This window comes from Sturnus vulgaris, chromosome 29 (assembly GCF_052056855.1).
Source record: "Sturnus vulgaris isolate bStuVul1 chromosome 29, bStuVul1.hap1, whole genome shotgun sequence".
Lineage (NCBI taxonomy): Eukaryota > Metazoa > Chordata > Aves > Passeriformes > Sturnidae > Sturnus > Sturnus vulgaris.
The window spans coordinates 1,658,318-1,680,190 of NC_142271.1; the positions used below are offsets into that span (position 1 = coordinate 1,658,318).

Here is a 21,873-nt window from a genome sequence, read left to right on the forward strand (position 1 = left end):
CTCCCCAGGCCCCCATGCTCACACTTTTGACACTGGGATAATGCAGGAGGGAAGGAAGGCATGCTGCCACATGGACTGGGAGAGCTGTGAGGGTCACAGGGCCACCACAGACAGGCTCAGTCCCACCACGGTCTTGCCCAGCATGTCCTGTATTTGCAGGGTGAGGTGTAGGGTGGGCACCAGGCACAGGCAGGGCTAATGACAGCTGTTTCAGCAGAGAAGGGCTGTTTTGAGAATGTTACAGCAGGACTTTCACCAAAGGAGGGACTGAAGAGAGGTGTCTCTGTGGGGTGCTGCCCAGTCACCTGGCCATGTAGGGATGCCTACTCTCTGTGGGCATCCCCTTGAAGCGGGGAGCAGCCAGGAGTTCAGGACAGAGTGGGCAGGCAGGAGGTGAGGCAAGAGGCACAGCTCCTGGCCTGAAAGGACTGGGTTTTGTCTAGAAGCACCTAACAGTGGTGGTTGGAGATGCTGGGGGCTTGGTCACCTGTGCCCTTGATAGCCCCAGCATGGCACAGTCTCTGCCACCAGGAGCCATGAACATGTCCTGGCACTGCCTACGTGGACTCCATCACTGCTTGGGATGCTTTTCCCATTGCCCCCTTAGCCTACCAGAGCTTTACTGCTGCCCCTGGATCCCCCTCACTCCCATCACCCAGGCCAGCCACTCCCAGCTATTTCAGGCAACAAAATCCAGCTGTAAATACCCCTCCCAGCAGCTCCACTTTCCTCAGTATCACACGTCTGAGTTCCCAGGGCTGCACTGAAAAACTCCAGCTCCTCTCCCACCTCTTTCTTTTGCCTTCCACTCTCCTGGTGCCTCGTGCCCATGCAGTGAGTGAAGTGGTCAGGAACATCCCATCACCCCCAGTGCACCCCATCCCCACCACTGGGATCTGGGCAGTTTTCTGTGGAGAGCAGCTTGCACTCTGCAGTTCCCAGCACCAGGGCCAACCCAGGACACCTCATTGCCACTGCACCCCCTTGGTGCTCTTGGGCCACCAGGGCAGGGTTTGGCCCCACTCAGCCCCCCAGGACACTGGGCTGCACCCAGGGGACACAGCCAGCTCTGGGGAAGGCACAGGACAGGGACTGCCCCTCTCACCATTTCTCTGGCTGTCAGAGGCTGCATCCCTTCAGGCCTTAGGCAGCCAGGGTGATGGGGGAAAGGAAGGACCAAGGCCAGCTTTCCTGGAAAGGTCCTCCAGTATGGCAGTTCCAGGGGATGGGATGGTGAAGGGCAGGGCTGGGCTTTCAGATGGGCCCAGGAGGGCTGGGGAACAGCCTTGCACCTCTCAGGGTGGGAAAGGGTGTCTGTGTGTGTGCTGTGTGACCCCAAACCCCTCTCAGAGTTACACCCCAGAGTTACAGCTGGGTCTGGAGTGACAGTGACAGTGACAGTGACATGCAGGACACATGCACACGCTGGCCACAGGCCAGAGGGAGGGGATGCATGGCAGCACATGCAGCTGATATTTACAGTGCCATCACAGCCTCCACCAAGGCAGTACAATCCACCACTGGGTGCCAGAATAGTCTGTCAAGAGAACAAGAGAGTGAGCAGAAGTGAGGCAGGAAGGACAGGGAGGGAGGGCAGGGTGGTGACACAAGAAGATAACACAGACACAGAAGTAAGAGTAGAATGGGAATTGGGGAGAAGGGGCACAGGGAAGGGCAGGCAGAGCCCCACCATCCCTTAGGCTCAGGAACAAGGTGATGTGACTTTCGATAGGCACAGGCAACATCTGGGTGAGCAAGGAGCCACCCAGACCACGAGGGACTCGCCCACCTCTGTGCCCTGCTGTGGCACCCTCAGAGGGGCAGGGCTGTGCCCAGGAGAGCTGTGCCAAACCTCAGTGCTGCTGCTGCCCACCGTGGTCAGGCCCAGGGATCTGGAGGCCAGCTGAGCTCCTCAGCTCTGCAGCAGGCTGGGCTGCTCCCAGCACAGCAGCTCGGACACCAAGGCAAAACTGGTGCAGGTTTGCTTGGGGTGAGCACCGAGACTCACAGCCCCGGGGGGGGGCAATGGGCAAACCCCCTGAGGCTGCTCTGCACAGAGCCTGGGATGCTCTGGGGCAGCCCAGAGTCAGCCCCTGACTCTTGGTGGGGTGGTCCAGCCCCCCTGCACAGCCCAGGCTCATTCCTGGGGTCCCAGCCTGCAATTGTGGGGGTGGGGAGGCTGCAGAGGTTGAGCTTTGGCAAGGGGCTGAGCTTCCAGGGCAGTGACAGGAGCACCCCAGCCTGGGGAAGCCAGTGGGACCCCCATCCCTGCTCCCCTCAAACCTCTCCATACCCCTGGGATGTGGGAGAGCTCAGACAGGGACTGGAGAGCCGAGAGGAGAGGAGAGGAGAGGAGAGGAGAGGAGAGGAGAGGAGAGGAGAGGAGAGGAGAGGAGAGGAGAGGAGAGGAGAGGAGAGGAGAGGAGAGGAGAGGAGAGGAGAGGAGAGGAGAGGAGAGGAGAGGAGAGGAGAGGAGAGGAGAGGAGAGGAGAGGAGAGGAGAGGAGAGGAGAGGAGAGGAGAGGAGAGGAGAGGAGAGGAGAGGAGAGGAGAGGAGAGGAGAGGAGAGGAGAGGAGAGGAGAGGAGAGGAGAGGAGAGGAGAGGAGAGGAGAGGAGAGGAGAGGAGAGGAGAGGAGAGGAGAGGAGAGGAGAGGAGAGGAGAGGAGAGGTCATCCCAGCACTCCTGCCCCTTGCCAGGGCAGGTGCTACAGTGCAGCCTGAGGTGGGGACTGTGCCCTGCCCCAGCCCCTGGACACTTACATCGATCTCACTGAGGATGACATCAATGATGCTGCCAATCACTATGAGGAAGTCAAAGACATTCCAGGGGTCTCCGAAGTATCCCTGTCAGGGAACAGCCAAAGAAGAGTGAACAGGCAAGGCTGTAAGTCAAGGAGGAGACAGAGCCCAGAGGAAAGGGTACCAGAAGGTTCTTCAGTGACTCTGACCCTCAGAAGAAGGGGTCAGAGCTTGCACCCTCTGCTCAGTTATTTGGACCTGTATTGCCATGCAGTGAAAGGAGGAGGGTGGATCAGGATGGTTGGAGCTAAGACCCCACTATGGACATGACACTGAAAATGGGAATAATGGCCAGCTGGACTGGGTGGGGTTTGGCTAGCAAGGGTAGCCCTGACAAGCAGTAGTCCTTCCAGAAATTCCAAGGACCCTCATGGGGATCTCCAAGGGCCTTGCTGATGCCTTGAGGAGCTGGAACAGAGGTTGCACACACAGTTAAGGGGAACGAAATGGGTATTTATTGTGAGGCCCACGAAAGGCCTACAAAAGCCACACCCCAGTAATACGGGTGCCACAGTGGTGGCCCCTGCCCGGATGGCTCCAAGATGGAAGGAAAGGAGGGGGTTGGTCACAAAATCTTACACTTTTATAGGTTCTGGTTAATTTGCATGAACCCACCCTCCACCTTTCCACGTAGGTTTTGCTTAGGGCCTGAAGTTTGGAGAAACTGTCCTTGAGTTCTTAACTAGGACTGTTTTGTCTTCATCACCCCAGCACATCAGAAAAGCACATCCAAGGAGAACAGGAAAACTTAAAACTAAAGGCATCATGCAAAGAGAAGTTCTCTGGAGCTGCAGGGCTAGGGGGGCTTGTACTCAAGAGATGCCCAAGGCAGGATAAATGGACCCCCTGGCCTGGCCTGCTTTCCATGCTGATCATGCTCTTCTCTCACCTTGACTTTAAAGGCCATGAGCTTGAGGACCATCTCCAGAGTGAAGAGGATGGTGAAGGCCACGTTGAGGATGTCTGAGATGTGGTTCATTTCTGCAGACTGGTTGTAATGCTGAGCATAAGGCAGAAGGAGCCATTAGCTGACAGCAGAATCAGCCTCTATAGTGAGCTCAGAGATGTGTGCTGGATGCAGAGCCCCCTCCCATAGCCAGGCCTATGGCTCAGCAAAAAGGAAATTCCCCCCTGCAGCCCCTTCTCTGGGCTCCCCACATCCCACCAGTCCCATTTTGCCCCATCATACCATAAGCAAACACCCCCCACCCAGAGGCTCTCTTGAGCCAACCTGTGCACTCCCACCCCTGTGCCCTCACCTGCATGCCCAGGCAGATGGTGTTGAGCAGGATCAGGAAGAACATGAGGTACTCGAAGTAGGAGGAGGTGACCACGTACCAGATCTGGTACTGGTAGGGGTTCTTGGGGATGTAGCGGCGCAGCGGGCGAGCCTTCAGAGCATACTGCACACACTGCCGCTGGGGGAGGGAGGGAGGGAGGGCAGCTGTGATCCCACTACTCAGCACCTCAGGGACTTATTCTAGACAAGCTTTAATACACAGATCATTGTTTTATTCGTCCTTGCTTCCTACATCTCATATAACCTTTCTGCTGACAAATGTTATGGCTGCTGCTTAGCTCTAATTGCAGTTCTGCTGTTTCTGAGACCTGCTTTTTGCAGCTTTCCCAAAACCCTCTAGTTTTAAGGATTCCCACACTCAGCACCACCAGCAACACTGCACATCCCCACAGACCCAAGCTGGAGCACCCTTCTCTCCCAGCCCACCCACACAGGCCAGGTACAGCAGTGGGTCATGAAACCTCAGTGCTTCCTGCAAAAACACCCCAGAGCACCCACATGGGACAAGCTTCCAAAGTCATCTTTTGCCTCCAGAGATGGCCATGCTGCCCTTGGCCTGGCCCCTCCAGCCCAGAGCCTGTCTGCTTTTCCCAGAATTTCCCCAGGGTCTCTCAGGACCAGCTTAGAGCACCCTGAAGAGACACCACACGAGCCAGGGGTGAAGGGGGCACTGGAATGGCTGCACAGGCCTGGTGCTCCCCAGCAGGGCCCAGGGCCATCTCTGCTGTGTTTCTGTGTGGTTCACATCACCCTGGCACCCCCAGCTCAAGCTCCCTGTGCTGCCTCAGTGCAGGAGCATGGCAGCACTCCAGGCCAACAGTTGCCCCTGTCCAGTGTCCAGTGTCCTCCCCAGCGTGTCCCACATCCTCTGCCAATGCCTCTGCTGCTGTCCCCAGCCAGAATGACAGCATGACAGCAGCACAGAAGGGCTGGCAGCACCTCTGGACATGGTCTAGTCACAGTTTCCTGCCCAAAGCAGGGCCAACTGGAGCATGATACCCAGAACAGTTGGCTTTTAAATAGCTCCAAAGATGGAGGCTTCTCTGGGCAACCTATTCCAGTGTTTGGCCACCATCACCATAAAAAAAAGGCTTTTTTAATGTTTAAATGGAATTTCTTGTTTTCTTCAGTTTATGTCCATTACATTTTTTCCTGTCACTGAAAAGAGCCTGGCTCAGTCTCCTCTCTCATCAGTGTTTATACCCATAGGTCAGATTCCTATGAGCCTTCTCTTCTCAGCACCAGGTTTGACTCACAGACCCTCTTTAGATGCTCCAGACCCTCCATCATCTCCGTGTCCCTTTGCTGGACTCACTCCAGTACATCCATGTCACCAGAACTGGGCACAACCCTCTGCTCCAGCTCGCTCTGGTCACCCTACCTGTCCAGGGAGGGCCACTCCCTGTTTCTGGTCCCCTCTGCCCTTCCCTCAGGTTTGTTTTGTGCTACACATGGGTCCAGCTGGCCCTGCCCCAGCAGCAAACAGACCTGGGGCAAGTTCAGCTCATCTGTGTCAGCAGTGTCACCACAAAGAAGAGCTGATCCAAACCAGCCAGCCCCAGCAGTGCCAGATCCAGGGCTGGTCCCCCTTATCCTGTTCCTGTTCCTGTCCCATTACCTGATTCTTGTCCAGCTCACAGTTCTTGTACTCATTCTCCCCTTGCTCCTGGAAGGTGACGATGACAAAGCCCACAAAGATGTTCATCATGAAGAAGGCAATGAGGATGATGTAGATGATGAAGAACATTGCAATCTCCACCCGGTAGTTATAGATAGGGCCTGCATCCTCAGCATTGGTGTCAATGGCCATGTACAGCAGCCTACAGGAGGGAAATCGAGGCAACAGAAATCCTAACTGGGTGGGAAAGACCATGTCTCCTCTTGAAGGGTACAGAGAGCTTTGGGGACATCCAGCAATGGTGGGACAGGGCTGCCTGGGTAACCCTGCCAGCTGCACAGCCACTGCCACGGTGACTGGTCCTGCTTCCCACCCTGCATAGCTTTTCTTCTTTACCCTGGCCAAGGCAATGCCCTGCTGCCATCAGACCTTCCCTCAGCAGAGACTCACTCTGGCCAGCCCTCGAAGGTGGAGACTGTGAAAAGTGACATCATGGCTGAGAAGACGTTGTCGAAGTGGAAGTCGCTGTGCAGCCAGACACGCTCCTGGACCTCGATCTGCGTGGGGTCTGCATCCACGTAGTTGATGAACTGACCCCTGCAGCAGAGGGGACACAGAGCTCACTGGCTGGGCCCCCTGGTCCCTGGGAGGGGAGCACAGCCCTGTGCTTGCTCCTGATTTACCCCAGGGACAGGGAGAACAGGACGACACCTCAGGTCCACTTTTTAGATGCAACGTTCTCATGCAGGAACACAAATATTCCCCACGACATCCCCCCTGGCCACTGCCCACCTGGGAGCTGCAGAGAGCTCTTACCTGCACTCCTTCTCTGTCAGCTTGGATGGGTCTGTGCACCTGTAGAACTTGCCCTGTGTTCAACAGAGACCAGAAGGGGCCATGGTGTTACACTGACTTTGGAAGCCCTGGGGAGTTTTTATGTTTTCCCAGCCCTCAGTCAATGCCCCCCTCACCTCCTCCATGCAGGCTCTGGCCTGGCCTCCCACCAGCACTGGCCTCCCCACTGTGCCTGCCAACACAGCCCAGTTCACAAGGCATTTCCAGAGCCATGGCAGAGCTGGGCTCAATCCCAGGCTGAGATTAAAAACCCTGCCTGGTGATGGGAACAAACCTTCCATGCCCCTGAGCTGGGGCCTACCGAGCTCACCCTATCTGGGAATCACCTACTTGGAAAACAGGGAAGAAAGCAGTAACCAGAGAATTAACTAAAAGCTAAGGTATGCTGACAAGTCTGCTCAGTCTGCTGGGTGTCTTGAAAGATCTTCCCACATCAGCTCAGAATTTAAGCTCAGTTTTTAGAACAAAAGTGAGGTCAGCCAGGGCCAACTCTGTCTCAGAGCAGCTCAGGCCCAGAGAGCAGGAGTGGTGCTGTGGGGAACTCTTCACAGTCAAAGCACAGAGGAAATCAGTCAGAAGTGCCTGCTGCTTTAGAGAGAGGAAACTGAGGCATGAAGGGAGGTGAGGAAGTCAGCTCCTTTACAGGTGTCTGGACCTGACAGCACCCTGGCTTCTTCCTGCCCTCCCCCCACGGCAGAGAGTTCTCTCACAGAGCACAGAGAGCACAGCCTGGGCTGACCCCACCATCCCCAGGGTGATTCCAGGAGAGCCTGGCCAGGATGTGCTGGAGCAGAAGGTCCCTCCTGAGACACCACTCACCTTGAAGAGCTGAACTCCAATGCAGGCAAACATGAACTGCAGCAACGTGGTGACAACCACAATGTTCCCAATAGTCTTGATGGCCACGAACACGCACTGGACCACGTGCTGCAGAGGTGAAGGACAGTGCAGATGTGGCCACAGCTGGGGCAAGCCCCTGCTCTGTGTCCCACACCCTCCCACTCCAGGAAGAGTGGGAGCCTGCAGAGCAGAGGGATGGGGCAGGAACCTTCCACAGAGGGGTAGTGGGAAGTGGGAGCAGGGCACGATGCCTGCCACACACCCCCCTGGCAGGACTGCCATGGCAGGAGCTGCCCCTGTCCCAGCCTCCCACTCACCTTCAGCCCCTTTGCCCTGTTAATGGCTCGCAGAGGCCTCAGCACCCTCAGCACCCGCAGGATCTTCACCACAGAGATGGTGCTGGACCTGGGGAGGAAGGCATAGCTGAGCTGGGGCCACTTCCCTGCCCAGGCTAGGCTGGCACAACCCCACCAAGAGGCCAAGGAGGGCAGGCTGGGGCCAGCAGTGAGGGACAAGGGATGGCAGAGACACACAGATGTCACTGGCCACCACCCCACATAAAGCCAAGTGACACTGGCAGCTGGAGAAAGCAGATCCAAACTGAATTTCTACCCATAGGCCTGTGACATTCAAGAAGTGTCCTTTGACCTCCTTGACCAGTTTGTGGGCCTGCCTCCCAGTTGTCCATGTCCCCTAAACATGACATTACAGACACATGGGCAGCCACTGGGCTGGCTGCTCCTTCTCCACCCACCATCCCCAGGTGTCCCACCAGCCTGAACAGCCCAGTGCCCACCCCGTGGCACAGGGAGGTGCTTACTCAATTCCCATGGAGATGAGGGACACAGCCACCACCAGTAAGTCAAGGATATTGAAGGAGTTCCTGCAGAAGGAGCCTTTGTGCAGGAAAGCACCGTAGGTTGTCATCTGGGGAGCAGAAGGAGTTAGGAAAGAGGCTGGGCAGGGCTCAGGGGCATGGTTCCTCCACAGGAGGAAGGGGGGACAAGGCACAAGGGACTTCTCACAGCTCCATGGCCTGGGGACCCTGCCCTGCTCACACCCTGCAGCCAGGCAGGAAGCTGCCTTCAGGTGGAAATCCTCTGTGCAGCACTGACTGGAGACAAAACTCTCCCAGTCAGTCAGCAAATTAAAGAAGAGAATAGTGAAGACTCTTGGAGTGGAACAACACGTGGCAGCAGTTTGGACTGCAACTTTTGACGGATTTTCACTGCTTTAACTTTCTCTTTTTTCTTAATGGCATGTCAGAATAAAAATGTTGGTGCCGTGGCTGATGTGTCCCCGGGTCACAGCACAGCTGACTTAGCTGCCTGACCTCACTGGAGAGGACACACAGCTCTGGGACAGGTCACACACCACCCAGAATGAATTAATGAACTCTCCAGGAGGATCAGCTGGAAGCTTCTCCTCACTGAGACCTTCAGGAGCGTGAATGCCTAAAGAGTGTGAGTGTCCATGGCCACAACAGTCTAGACCCATGTGCTCATGGCAGGACCATGGACTCACCTTCAAGACGATCTCAACTGTGAAGACAGAGGTGAAACCGATGTCAAAATATCCAAGAATCTGAGGACAGAGACACCAGTACTGGATGAGACCTGGGTGACAGGCTTCAGTGTGTTCAAACATCCTGGAGCTGCCATTCTGGGGAGGCCATCTAGCTTAACAGAGTCTCTAAACCCAGTACTAAGAAGACTCCTGAACTTTCCCCAGCTTTGCTGATTTTCTCCAGTGCATGATCCAACCTGCAGCAGGGACAAAGCTCTCCCTTTCCAGGTGAGTTCCACCTGATTAACCTGAAAGCATCTGACCCCAAAAGCCTCAAGTGTCCTGGGAAGCTGTCTCATGTGAGATCCCCCAGTCCCTGCCAGTCCCACTGGTACCTTGAAGGGCAGGAGCTGTGGCTCCCACATGCCAGCAGTGTTCAAGGGCACTGCACACCCGGAGGTCTGGTTTGCTGCCTCACAGGATGTCTCTTTCCCCAATAAACCTTCATAGTTTCAAAAACAATCTTGCACACCCTGTCAGGTGGATCTTTTCACCCAGTAGTAAACTGAGACATGGAGCAGTAAAACCTTGTCCCAGCTGCACTCTCAATGGAAAGCACACCCAGCCTCTCCTGCCAGAGTGCACTGCCCTCCCAGAGGCAGGGCTGGAATCCCAGCCTAGGAAAAGCATCTGGCAGATAAATCCCCGTTACTGGGGAGCTGGGAGTGTCCCTGAGGTCTCCCCCACCCATCCCAAACCTCTCCATCTCTGTCACACCTTGTTGCGGAAGGACTCGGCCCGGATGGGATCCTCAGCCGCCAGGGAAATGCTGCTGAGCAGGATGAAGAGCAGGATGAAGTTGGTGAACCAGGTGGCATTAACAGTTCTGTGGCACAGGACCCGAAACCTGCCAGGGACAGAAATGCCATGGGATGCTGCAAGGGGCCAGAGGGGCATCAGACAGAGCCATGGAGGCCTGGCAGGGGGTTATGGCTAAACCCCGAGGATGGGAAGGCCCTAGGCATGGAAGGATGTCTGTCCCAGTCCTTCCACACAGAAGGCTTTTCCCAAGAGCTGGTTCCCTTCAGAACTGGCTGCCATGCACAAACAGGACCATGCTGGTGCCAGAGGCACCTGGGCCATCCTGGCCCTTCAGGCAGGGACAAGGGGCAGTGCCTACTTGTTGGTTGGGCTGAAGATGAAGAAGGAGCTGGCTTCAGGCATGGGCACAGCCTTCTCCTTCAACTGTAGCTCTGCAAGGGGACGTGGCCGAGGACTCAGGGGGATTTCAGGCTCATCTTCCTCATCATCACCTGTAGGGTGACCATGAGAAGGGAAAAGAAAATAATCATCCAGAGTAGGAGAGGGGATATGACCTTATGGACAATCTTCTGATCCCATGATCCTGATTTGGCATGCAAGCCAGGAGCTCAGTACCCCAAGGCTGGTGAGAGTTCACTGCATCCTTTGCTCCTCACACACCATCCCTCTGCAGTGCCTCCTCAGCCCTCCTGCTGCCCTGCCAGGGACAAGTCTTACCTGGGAAGTCTGCAGAAGGGTAGGGGTCTTTGATCTCATTGACATTGGATTCGAATTCATCCACTTTCAACTGAAACAAGGGAGAGACAGAGAGGAGGATGTGCAGCTGCATGTGCCAGTTGGCCAGACCCTCTCATCTTGGAAGCCATGTGGGACAAGCAGCATCTCTGCATTTGGCCCATACAGCACCAAGCACACGGAGTGCTGGCCCAGGCTGGACCCTGGTGAGGGGATGCTACAACTGAAGCAAAGAGGATGGGAAATAGGAATGTGGGCTGGGCAAGAGCCTGGAGCCATGCAAATATGCTGGGGGGGAATAAGATAGGGAGCAACTCCTGGGTGAGTTTCTAAGGGCACCTCTGGGAAGTGGATAGGAAAGTAGCTGCTGGCTTCTCAGAGGCAGCTCAGCACAGTCAGTACAGCTGAACAGAGGGGTTTGCATGTGAGGGGTGCTGGTGTGGACGTAAGGGAGATCTGGGATGCTGCTGACTTGCTTTTCTCCACTCCACACTGGTGTGCACCAGATCATCTCAGCCACTGACAACTGGCTGTGGCCAAGGAAATGAATTGGAGAAAAAAGACCCCCAGCAATGGAGCTGTTTCAGCAGGCACCATGTCCTGGCTGGCCCCAGAGAGCCCCCATCACCCAGAGCACCCATCACCAGGGCACGTTACAGTGAGGAGTGATTCTGGTCAAGAGGCCAGACCCAGGCTGGCTCCAAGCCTTTGTCTATCCCGGCTGGTGGGAGGAGGAGCCAGGCCTCCCCCCAGGAGCTCTCCAAGGCTCACCTCCACCAGAACTGACCTTGGCTGTGGTGGGAATCCCTTCTCCCTTTGCTTTCTGCTCCAGTTTCTTTGCCAGCATCTGCTTCTCCTCTTCAGACTTCTCTGGGTAACCTCTAAGCAGAGAGGAGGGCAGAGCAGGAACTGAGGTCTGGGCAGGGGCCATGGGAAAGGTCATTCTGTCTCCTGACACCCAAACTCCTCGTGTGGGAGCTCCCACGGGCAGGGATGGCAGCGCTCACCTGGACATCTTCCTCCGTTTGCGCTCCTCTGCTTTGGCCTTCTGGGCCAAGGTCAGGCTCTCAGCCTCAGCCAGGTTATCCACTGCAATGGCCAGGAAAACATTGAGGAGGATATCTGGGGGATCAGTGCTAAGGACATGGACTTGGTTCCTGTCTGGAGGATGTCAGAGCCGTCCGTGGTCTCCAGGGTGCCCTTAGAAACCTTCCTGGAGTTTAGCCCTTGTGATAACTCTGGCTGGTGATCCCTAACCAGCATCCATCCCCTGTGAGCACTGAGCTCTGAGCTGCCTCCCCTCTCAGGCTGAATCTCTGCCTGCCAGGCATCCAGACCTGCTCCAGATGTGCTTTCCTCCAGTCCCCAGCCTTCAGCCACCACCAGTGCAAGCCCTGAAGCCCATGGTTTATCCCACTGCTGTTCAGAACTAAAAATCTTAAGGCAAGCACTGAAACACCGAGGGAAGCCCCTCCCCAGTCCCGTGCAGTTGATGCTATGGGCTGGGTGCAGGAGGCCTGGGCCTGGCTCTGCAGGCAGAGGATACAGTTCCCACAAACAAAGAGGATGATGAAGTAGATGCAGACCAGCATGCCAGGAAAGGATGGGCCCCCGAAGGCCATGATCCCATCATACATGATTGAATTCCAGTCCTCTCCAGTCAGGATCTGGGAGGAGAGCAGTAATAGACTTAAGAGCATCAACAGCAGAGCATGACAGAACCCCACAGACTGATCCTACCCTTTTGGCTCCAGCCCCATGGTCAAATCCTCCTTTCTGCTCAGCCCTGAACCTGAACTGAATTACTCCAGTTGCATTTCCCTGTTTCTGTCTCAAAGGCACATCATCCCCACAAACCCACATCCCCTTGAGACCTAGCTCCTGCCTGGAGACCCACAGCCCGGGTGAGACCCCCAGCCCGGCCCTCCAGCCCTCCACTGCCCTTCCCACAGCCCCAAACCTGGAAGACACTGATGAGGGCCTGGGGAAAATTGTCAAATGTGCTGCGCCGCACTTTCATGTCCTCGAAATCAAACTTGCCCCCAAAGAGCTGCATGCCCAGCAGGGCAAAAACTATGATGAAGAGGAAGAGGAGGAGGAGCAGAGAGGCAATGGAGCGGACTGAGTTGAGCAGAGAGGCCACCAGGTTGCTCAAAGATGTCCAGTACCTGGGGAGAGGAGAGACAGAGAGACATGGGAAATTAAAGAGTGGGGAAGGCTGTGGGCAGGACCAGGCAGGCACAGGGAACCTGGCCAGACAGGCCAAGGTGATGTGGCAGCAGCTCAAAAAGGGGGACTCTGGACCCAGGCTGGGGTCTGGGACTGCTCCAGGCAGGCTCCAGGAGGAAGAAATGAAGCTGCATACATGGTGTGACAAGCAAGATAACACTGCTGCCTGCACAGAGCACCAGCAAGCAGGATGGGGAAGAGGGGTGAACACACAGTGGGTTGGGGCCACAGAGAAGAGCTCGGAGTCCTGCCCCATAGCAGCCCCATTCACAACATCCTGGAACCCAGAGCTGGAGTGGGGCCTCAGCTCTGTCCCACTCTCCACTCCCAGTCAAAACATGTGCTGGAGACAAACCCCCAGCTTGACCTTGTTCCTCCACCCAGCAGCTCCCAGCTCTGTTCAGGCTGCAGCCTCCACGGGGACAGGACCAGTGATGTCCCAGAACTGGGAGTGATGCCGGGCACAATGAGCACTACCTACAGAGCTCCCTCCCCTACCTGGTGATCTTGAAGATGCGCAGGAGGCGGATGCAGCGCAGCACGGAGATGCCCAGGGGGGACAGGGTGCCCAGCTCCACCAGGATGGTCTCCAGGATCCCCGAGCACACCACGAAGCAGTCGAAGCGGTTGAAGAGTGACATGAAGTACTGGCGCAGCCCCAGCGCGTACATCTTGAGCAGCATCTCGGCCACAAAGAGGGCCAGCAGCAACCGGTTGGCATTGTCTGGGGTGGGAGAGCCAGCCTGTCAGAGCAGGGACCTCAATGCCTGCATGGCTGGGCAGGCAGGGAAGGAGGGCAGAGCTGCTCACCCTCCTCTGGCCCACCAAGCCCTGAGCTGCTGTTTTTTGGGACCACATAGGGGAGGAAGATGAGAGGGTGATGTGCAGCTGCATGCTTGTGTGTGTGAGTGCACATCTGTACACATCTTGTGTGTGTGAGTGCACATCTGTACACATCTTGTGTGTGTGAGTGCACATCTGTACAGTGCACACGAGTCCATGCAGGGTGGGCATGTGGGCTGTGCATGGGTACATGGGCTTAGCTGTGTGTGTGTGCACACCTGTGCTCTGTGTGTTTGTGTACCTGTGCTCTGTGTGCCTCTGTGTGTGTGCACACCTGTGCTCTGTGTGTGTTTGTGTACACCTGTGCTCTGTGTGTGAGTTCTGTGCGTGTGTGTGTGTGCACACCTGTGCTCTGTGTGTATGTGTGTACCTGTGCTCTGTGTGCCTCTGTGTGTGCACACCTGTGCTCTGTGTGCCTCTGTGTGTGTACCTGTGCTCTGTGTGCCTCTGTGTGTGTACACCTGTGCTCTGTGTGTGAGCTCTGTGTGTGTGGGCACACCTGTGCTCCTGTGCCTCTGAGGGTTGGTGTGTGGGTGGAGGTGCAGTCAGTGGGGCTGCATGCATAAATGCCTGTGGCTGCATGGCTTGAGTGCATGCCAAGTGTGCAGAGGTGCCAATGGACACACTCTGTGTGTGTTCACCCTGCTAGGTCATGTCCCTAAGGGTCAGTGTGAGTTGTATGTCAACAAGGACCGTGCACACACACTGAGAGCAGGCTCTGTGTGTGCCTGAGAGCCTCTGTGCTGTGCCAGTGTGGCTGTGCTCTCACAGTAGAGTTCACACAGGTCTCTGGAGCAGCAGGGTGTCCTGGGCCCTCCTTCTCTCTCGGGCTCTTTGCTCACCTTGCACCCGTGTCAGCCATTCTGGCTGGAAGTGGTGCTCAGAGGCGATGGAGAGGGTGTTCAGTGCCACCATCAGGATGACAAGCCAATAGAAGAACTTGGACTTCACCACATCCCTGCACTTCCTACGAAACATTCGGTTCCAACGCCTCCACTGACGGCTGGAGAGATGGCAAAGGATCAGCAGAGCTGCCCAGTGGGGCAGACCCAGGTCCTCGGGCTGTGCCTGCAGGGCAAAGCCACCCCTGCTCCCTCCCTGGAAAGGGATGAGGACCACAGCCTGCCCCTGGAACACAGTGCATTCACTCAGGCACTGCAGTTCATTCATTCTCCTGGCCTAATTTTGGCCTCCAGCACCTCTCACAGGGGCCTTACAGGCACAGCTCCTCAATTACACCCTGTGCTGCACAGGCCCTGGGAGGATGCTTGGAGCCTGGTCCCACAGCAAAGACATTGTTCACCTTGGAGAGCTTTTTGCCAGTACCACAGCCAAATTCCTGTTTGCTCCCCCAGTGTTTGCATCTTCCCCCAAGCACCAGTCCCTGTCTCTCTGCCAGAAACTGGGGGCTGACCAGGAAAGCCTGGCCCAGTTGGGCCAGCAAGTGAGAGACAGTGGAAGCCCACGTGCAAGCAGGTGGTTCAGTCAGAACATACTTACAAGAAGAGAATCCACTTGTTCATACCCTCAATTTCATACAAGCTCTCTGTCTCTGACCCTCCTTCATCCGATGGCATCATACCTAGAGGGAGTGACATCACAGGCTTTTCTTGGAGCCCTTGGGAAGAACATGTGGGAGGGCACCTCTTCCAGAAGTACACCAGGAAGAGCTTCCCCATCAGAAGTGAACAATCTCCACCCAACAATGCCATCCCAGGGAGTCAGCAACCAAAGTTTGGGCAGAAGGCTTTGAGGGTCAGGTACAAACCAAGCACGGGGCATGAGAAACTCCTGCCCTGCAGGAAGGGCAGCAGCAGCCCAGAGGGGGACAGCAGCAGGTACCCACCCCAGCATGGAGAAAACTGGGGCCAGTTGGGATCTCAGCAAAGGCTGAACAGAACATGGGCCATAGCACTGGAAGAGGTGTTTTGTCTGTCCCACTGTTTCCCAAGGCTCTTTGCACACAAGCATCACTCAGCCTGAGGCATCAAAAGTGCTTTCACCAGGCAGGGTGGCACAGCAAACACTGTGGCTCTCTGGTAGAGCTCTCCAGGCTTTGCTGAGCTTTTGGCTAGATGCCTGCATATCCACCTCCTTCCTTGAGCCACTTCTAATCCCTTGAAATTGTCAAGAATGGCCAAGAAATTCATGCATTTGCTAGTGTGAGAGCTTGTGGCCCTGCACTGTATCCCTGCACACCAAGGGCACACATTCCTCATGGCCATTTAAGTGCTTCTTACCAAAGGACACTCAGACCTTGCTTGTGGTCTGCAAATATTAAACACTGTGGTTGAAGTGGAAATTTAACATCAGGGATAAATTATTGCTCGTTTGGGTCAGATTCAACCAAATTATTCAGGAAGTGTAAAAAAAAGAGGAAGGAAACTGTCCTGCAGAAGTCAAAGCATTTTGTTTCATGGGTTTTCAGGCAAAATGAGTCTTTGTGACTTCTTCAAAGATTCCCCCCTTGCCTCTCTAGGTGGGCAGCATTAGGAACCCAACCCTCAGGCTAAGGGTCTGTGACCAAGCAGGGCTGGTACCTTCTCCCCTGGCCCGGTCACTGTCCATGACCTCTGCGTGGGTGATCCAGTCCATGTAGCCCTTCAGGTCCTCCTCCAGCTGCTGCTTCTCCCGCAGCTTCTGGAATGTTCCCCGTGACTTGGCCTTCTCCCTCTCCTTGGTGAACTCTCTGGGACAAGGCAAGCAGCAGAGACTCAGGGATGGTGTGGTATGGAAGGAGACTTACAACTGCTCTGTGAGCCAGAGAGGGTTAATGGATAAGGTTTATTTCTGAAAGGAATTTTATCAAGGCCGTTAGTATGGACACCAAGAAGAGAAGAAGAAGATAAGCAAGAAAAAACCTGCAGCTGGTGTGGACACACACATTTAGAGAGCTGGGGAATTACAACTTGGAAATTCTTTTCAGGCCTGGATTTCTCCTGACTCTCAGCTCCATTCCCAGGCTGACAAGCTGACTGCAGCTTCAGTTAGGGAGGAGTCTCCCAGGGTGATAATATGGTGAAAAACAGAGTGGAATTCATAATAAAAATTAACACCTGGTGTCTTTGCCGTGGGATACATCCTGAGGTGCTGTCCCAAGGACGTTTTTCCCAATTGTCCAATGAGCTCCTGTCCTGTCCTAGCTGCACATAACACACTTTAAATACAGACTGTCCATATAATAAAGTTGGCCTTTTTCCCCCAAAAGAAATCCGTGTGTGTTACTGTCCTTTATCTCTCTTTTCAGCACAGTAACCACAAGCTGGGAAAAGTATTTTTAGAAAAGTTTTGTGAAAAACAGAGGTGAAGATGCTTTTACAGCAATGAATGTTATGTTGGTCTGTTGCTGTATAGGCAGGCACGACATGCAAAAGGCACACTACACTTCAGGAGGCTAATATCTGTTTATTACAATTTTGCACCATCTTTTATACCCTCTATACAGTTTACAATTTCTTGGTCACAATTAGTCAACACAGCAGTAATTGGTGGAAAATTCTCCACCTCTATTCTTCCCAGAACACTTCTAAAAATACTTTCTACAGCTGTGGAGTTTTTTTCTCTAGTTATCTTTTCCCCTTTCTCTCTTCTTAGTGTCCAAGCCAACAGCCTTGGTCAGAAAACAAATCTCATTCATTAACCCTCTCTAACCCACAGACCAGCTGGGGTCCTACTATATTGATCTATTGTAACCAATGAATAAAATGTCAACTTTGTGGAGTGTATAAAGGACAGCATGCTGTTGTAATAAACAGATATTAGCCTTCTGAAATGTAGTGTGTCCTTTTGTGTGTCATGTCCACCCCAACAGCGACAGCGTTGGGAGGTCAGGAACCACAGCCCTGTGCCAGGCCAGCCTTGTAGCAAAGTCCTGACATACCCTGTCACCAGCACTGCCACTGCACTATTCCAGTGATACTGCAGTGATTTTCCTCTTTCCTGGCCCACGATGCAAGGCCATGGGTCCATCAGCGATGCCCAAAGGCAGGCAGGGCTCCTTCCCCACCACTGCTGCTCTTTGGGAGATTCTCACGGCAGCTGCCCCAGCTGGACAGGCCAGCTGACACTGGCCAGGGCAGCTCCCCAGTCCTGCTCAGCATCACTGGGGTCTCACCCACCTGGGGGGACAAAAACCTGCCCCAGTTCTCCATCTGGAGAAGGTGAGCTCATCACACTTTTCACTCTTTTCATGGTAATATGGAAAGGACAGGTCTGCCAATGTCCTTTCCCACTCCTCCTGCTCTCTTTCAACTGGAATCTTTTCTCTTTTGGTGGCTGGCAGACCAGTCATGCTGGTGTTCCCACGTGTTAGTAATGGGTCTCAGACACTATAACAATAATTTTCCTGATCTCAAACATCATTTGACTGTATTTGCAAAAATATTTCAGAACTGTTACCGTGCCAGCAACTTACTCCAGGATCAGATGACTATAGTCCAGCTTGTCCTGCAGTTAGTCAACTCTGTGCAACCAACTCTGTGGTATATCTTTTGCTTTTAAACTTGTTTTAGTTATAGTAGCACCCATTTTGTTTTAATGTTGCAGTGGCATGGTTCTTGTCATAAAAGAGACCTAACAAATCCAAGTAATTGGGGTATAACTAACCCTGTGAACTAATAAAGGTGATGACTGTGATCCACTTGCACAAAGAAAGATTGAAATACACAAAAAAGACCCTGACCCTACACAGGCCCGAGGAGAAAAGCCCCCTCACCGCCCAGGACAACACATATTTCCCAGCAACGAAATTGGGATGGTAGCAGTCCCACAGTAATGCATGGTAGGTCGAGTGTAACATCTCAGGTTTTAACTGTACTACTGGGAGAATTAGCACTAATTGAATTTGGCCTAGATGGTCGTAACAGACTGATGGCAGCTCATTGGTGTACTTGGACGAGACTGCTGAAGCAGTAATTAGACTAACAATCCTTCCCTTGGATCCCTTGCACTCATCAAAGATGTTCTCCTTAGGCTGGCCAAGAGAAAAGTGTGTGTGCTCACAGCAGAAGGTGCCAGTGAGGAGTGCCCAGACCCAGAGCCCTGGGGTGAGAGCTCCCTGCTCAGCTCCACTGGCTGTGTGTGCTGGACAACACACACAACCCAGGTGCTCCAGGGCTGGGCTTGCTGACAGCTGCTTGTGACACAGGGAAAAGATTTCTGTGTTGAGAGTTGAGCTAAAACCTCAGAAAGCCATGGGCACTAACACAAAATGTAACTCACAGATCAGTGCTTCTAAGCGTGCAGAACAACTTAAAAAAAAAATAGTGAGGAATAAGAGAGAGAAAAGAACAGAACTTTTCCAGGCTTTTTTCTTGCATAGTTTAAACCAGTTAAAACTCCTCTGCTGGCAGAAAGGATAGGATGGCACTTACCCACTTAACACCCCCAGCACCAGGTTGAGCACGAAGAAGGAGCCAAGTAAGATTAGGCTGACAAAGTAGATCCAGGGCCATTCATTGCCCATGGCATCATTTACCTGGCAAGGAGAGATGCAGGTGAAATATTCTGAGGGCACTGTCCTCCATCTGTTTCCCCTTAGACCCTCTCAACAGCCTCTGGGACCTTTGTCCCCTTCAAAAGGAGTGCTTGGGATCGTGGCACATAAACCTGGCTCCAAGCCCCGGCTGCCTTGAACTCTGTGTCTGGTTTACATCTAGACCTAAACATTTTGGGAGCAGATTTAAACATCATCTCCAAGCCTAAACTTCAGCACAACTTTCTCCCAAGGACTGCAAAACATGGGCTTTGGTCATGGAGGAGCATGCAGCAGTCAGTGCTGTGCCTGGCCCATGCCCTTCAGGAAGGTGGGAGCTGGAGCAATCTCCTTCTACCTGGAGAGCAAGGACAGCTTAGGGAGTGCTCACAGGGATGCAGAGACATGACTGCTGTGTTTTGGGATGTGCATCACAGTATGAAGGTTGGTGGGGGAAGGATTTCTTCCACTGGAAAAGACTGAGTCCTGCCATGGGGGCACTCCCTGCCCTGAGCATCACCTGCACCAAGCTGGGCACAAAGTGCTGCAGCCTACCTGACACGTTAGGATTTCAGCTTTTATATTTTTCATACATTTGTAATCCTGCAATTCTTTAGTGTATAACTCTAAACTCCATACACAGTGTGAGCTGCTGCTTTCCCATTTTAGTCAGACACAACAATTCCTCTCTAGGCTGGGAATCAAGGACACCTCACTGCCTCAGGCCCTGAGAAATGTAAACAAAAGTGAGTTGGGAGCAAACTTGGGGTAAATTATTTCATTACCTGAAGCTGTAATTGGAAGATTAACCCCCAATATGCAAATGGACCAAACTTATAAAAGTGTGAAAACCTGTGACCCATCATCCATTTTTGGGTGTAGCCCCGAGGAGGCTTCACCTGCCCGAAATGTACCTGAAGGCCTTTCAATAAATATAACCACCTTTTATTCTCTTAATTCAGTCTAGCCTGTGTTTTTTAGGTAGCGCACAAGGCATCATACCCAGTAGAGAACCTCGGTCCAGCCCTCCATGGTGATGCACTGGTAGACGGTGAGCATGGCGAAGCCGAAGTTGTCGAAGTGTGTGATGCCGTTGTTGGGGCCGGGCCAGCCCCCGCGGCACTCGCTGCCATTGATGCTGCAGTGCCGCCCGTGCCCCGAGCTGGTGCACGGCGCTGGCTTCTCCGAGCCCACCGTGGCAATCACATCTGAGGAGCAAAGCCACGCTGTGAGCAGCAGGTCAGGCCCAACACAGCAGCCCACGCTTCCTCCCCCTCCAAATTCACCGCCCCTCACACCCAGCTGGGTGCTGTTCCAACACCCCTCAGTCCTGCCACGCTCTCAGGCTTGATGCTGGCAAGACCACGCTCTCTGCTGACCACAGGGTCCCTGTGGTCTCACAGCAGCCCCACGGCCCAGCTCCACCTGTGCCAAGGTAGTAGCAGGTCTTGTGCATCCTGCCCTTGAAGAGCTCCTGCCCCACGATGGCGTAGATGATGATCATGAAGAGGACCAGCAGGGCGATGTGGAGCAGGGGCACCATGGCCTTGATGATGGAGTTCAGGACGACCTGAAGGCCTGCACGAAGATGAAGGGAGAGGAGGTCAGCCACTTCCTAAACAGCTCTGGGTGCTCCTTGTATCCCTGCCAGCCCACCAACAAGCAGCCTTTGAAATGCCCCTTGCCAAGGGAAGAGGGACACTGGTGCAGTGGGACTGAAATCTCTGAAGCAGGAAATCCTTTTGTCTACCCACCATGAAAGTGTGTGGAAGAACACAACAGAGCCAGGTAGTGCTGAAAGCTGCTTCATGCCCCTCCCTTTGTTCTGGTGGTCTCATCCTGGCTGTATCCACATGAGTTACAGAAGAAGATCCCTGCTCTGAGAAACCAGAGCAAGATCCTGGTCCCCTTCACACTGGCCACCCTAAAGTACAGCCACTGAGCCATGGAGGCAGCCAGCTGTGTGCCAATCTGCAGGTCCCCAGGGCTGACTAACACCAGCTGGAGGAACAAGCAAGAACCCAGGAAAAGAACAAGCAGGAAAAGGTCCTGGGGCAGCATCAGCCCCTCTGGGAGCCCTGCAAGGCCAGTGCCACTCCATCCCCTTATCCCCAATACACCTGGGCTCTCCCCCAGCTCTGCCCTCTCAAGTCTCAGCCATGTCCCAAGCCCCATCCCCACTGTCCCCATCTCCCATGCTCAGCCTGCCCCAGCTTTGCTTTGCCTCTGTAACCTCTGCCCTGAGATAACTGCACCTACCAAAACCGGCTGTGCCCTGACCAGGGGAGAACCTGTGCCTCCTCTACACTCACTTTGTGGCTGAGCTTGATCCAGCCACAGGAACAAACCTGTCCCTTGCTGCCCACCCTGGGCAGGCTCCATCCCCCCATTCCCTGCTGAGAGCAGCCCCCAGCACGCACTCGGCACTCCGGACACCAGGCGCAGGGGTCTCAGCACACGGAACGCTCGCAGCGCCTTCACGTCAAAGCCACCTTTGCCCCCCGAGGGCCCTGCCTGCTTCACATTCACCTGCTCCAGGGTCATGGTGATGAGCCTGAAAGAGCCAGGGCACAGGGAGGGAGGGAGGGAAGGGAGGAAGGAAGGAAGGAAGGAAGGAAGGAAGGAAGGAAGGAAGGAAGGAAGGAAGGAAGGAAGGAAGGAAGGAAGGAAGGAAGGAAGGAAGGAAGGAAGGAAGGAAGGAAGGAAGGAAGGAAGGAAGGAAGGAAGGAAGGACAAGGAAAAAGAGAAGGGCATGAGAATGGAGACTGAGGAATCTGAGCGAAGGATTCAGAGCTCTGCAGGCAGAAAAGCAAGGTCAGGACTGCCAGCCATGCTCAGCCTCATCCAGGGGGC

General features: G+C 54.3%; 1 protein-coding gene across 1 annotated transcript in view; it reads right to left on the bottom strand.

Moving 5' to 3' along the window:
• The window catches only part of CACNA1S (calcium voltage-gated channel subunit alpha1 S), a 47,444-nt gene that overhangs the window by 11,458 nt on the left and 14,113 nt on the right, over window positions 1-21,873 (bottom strand). The window contains exons 4-29 of the mRNA XM_088180378.1: window positions 21,441-21,574; window positions 20,446-20,598; window positions 20,023-20,228; window positions 18,920-19,023; window positions 16,088-16,236; window positions 15,048-15,129; window positions 14,390-14,550; window positions 13,203-13,428; window positions 12,436-12,643; window positions 12,022-12,142; window positions 11,483-11,597; window positions 11,263-11,356; window positions 10,458-10,527; window positions 10,099-10,231; window positions 9,696-9,825; window positions 8,937-8,996; window positions 8,233-8,339; window positions 7,730-7,817; window positions 7,392-7,499; window positions 6,534-6,586; window positions 6,168-6,314; window positions 5,718-5,919; window positions 4,059-4,217; window positions 3,689-3,799; window positions 2,761-2,844; window positions 1,481-1,537 (exon numbers count right to left, since the gene is read on the bottom strand). Of these exons, the coding sequence (XP_088036504.1) occupies window positions 1,481-1,537; window positions 2,761-2,844; window positions 3,689-3,799; window positions 4,059-4,217; window positions 5,718-5,919; window positions 6,168-6,314; window positions 6,534-6,586; window positions 7,392-7,499; window positions 7,730-7,817; window positions 8,233-8,339; window positions 8,937-8,996; window positions 9,696-9,825; window positions 10,099-10,231; window positions 10,458-10,527; window positions 11,263-11,356; window positions 11,483-11,597; window positions 12,022-12,142; window positions 12,436-12,643; window positions 13,203-13,428; window positions 14,390-14,550; window positions 15,048-15,129; window positions 16,088-16,236; window positions 18,920-19,023; window positions 20,023-20,228; window positions 20,446-20,598; window positions 21,441-21,574 (3,262 nt within the window). The remainder of the gene's footprint in view (window positions 1-1,480; window positions 1,538-2,760; window positions 2,845-3,688; window positions 3,800-4,058; window positions 4,218-5,717; window positions 5,920-6,167; window positions 6,315-6,533; window positions 6,587-7,391; window positions 7,500-7,729; window positions 7,818-8,232; window positions 8,340-8,936; window positions 8,997-9,695; window positions 9,826-10,098; window positions 10,232-10,457; window positions 10,528-11,262; window positions 11,357-11,482; window positions 11,598-12,021; window positions 12,143-12,435; window positions 12,644-13,202; window positions 13,429-14,389; window positions 14,551-15,047; window positions 15,130-16,087; window positions 16,237-18,919; window positions 19,024-20,022; window positions 20,229-20,445; window positions 20,599-21,440; window positions 21,575-21,873) is intronic.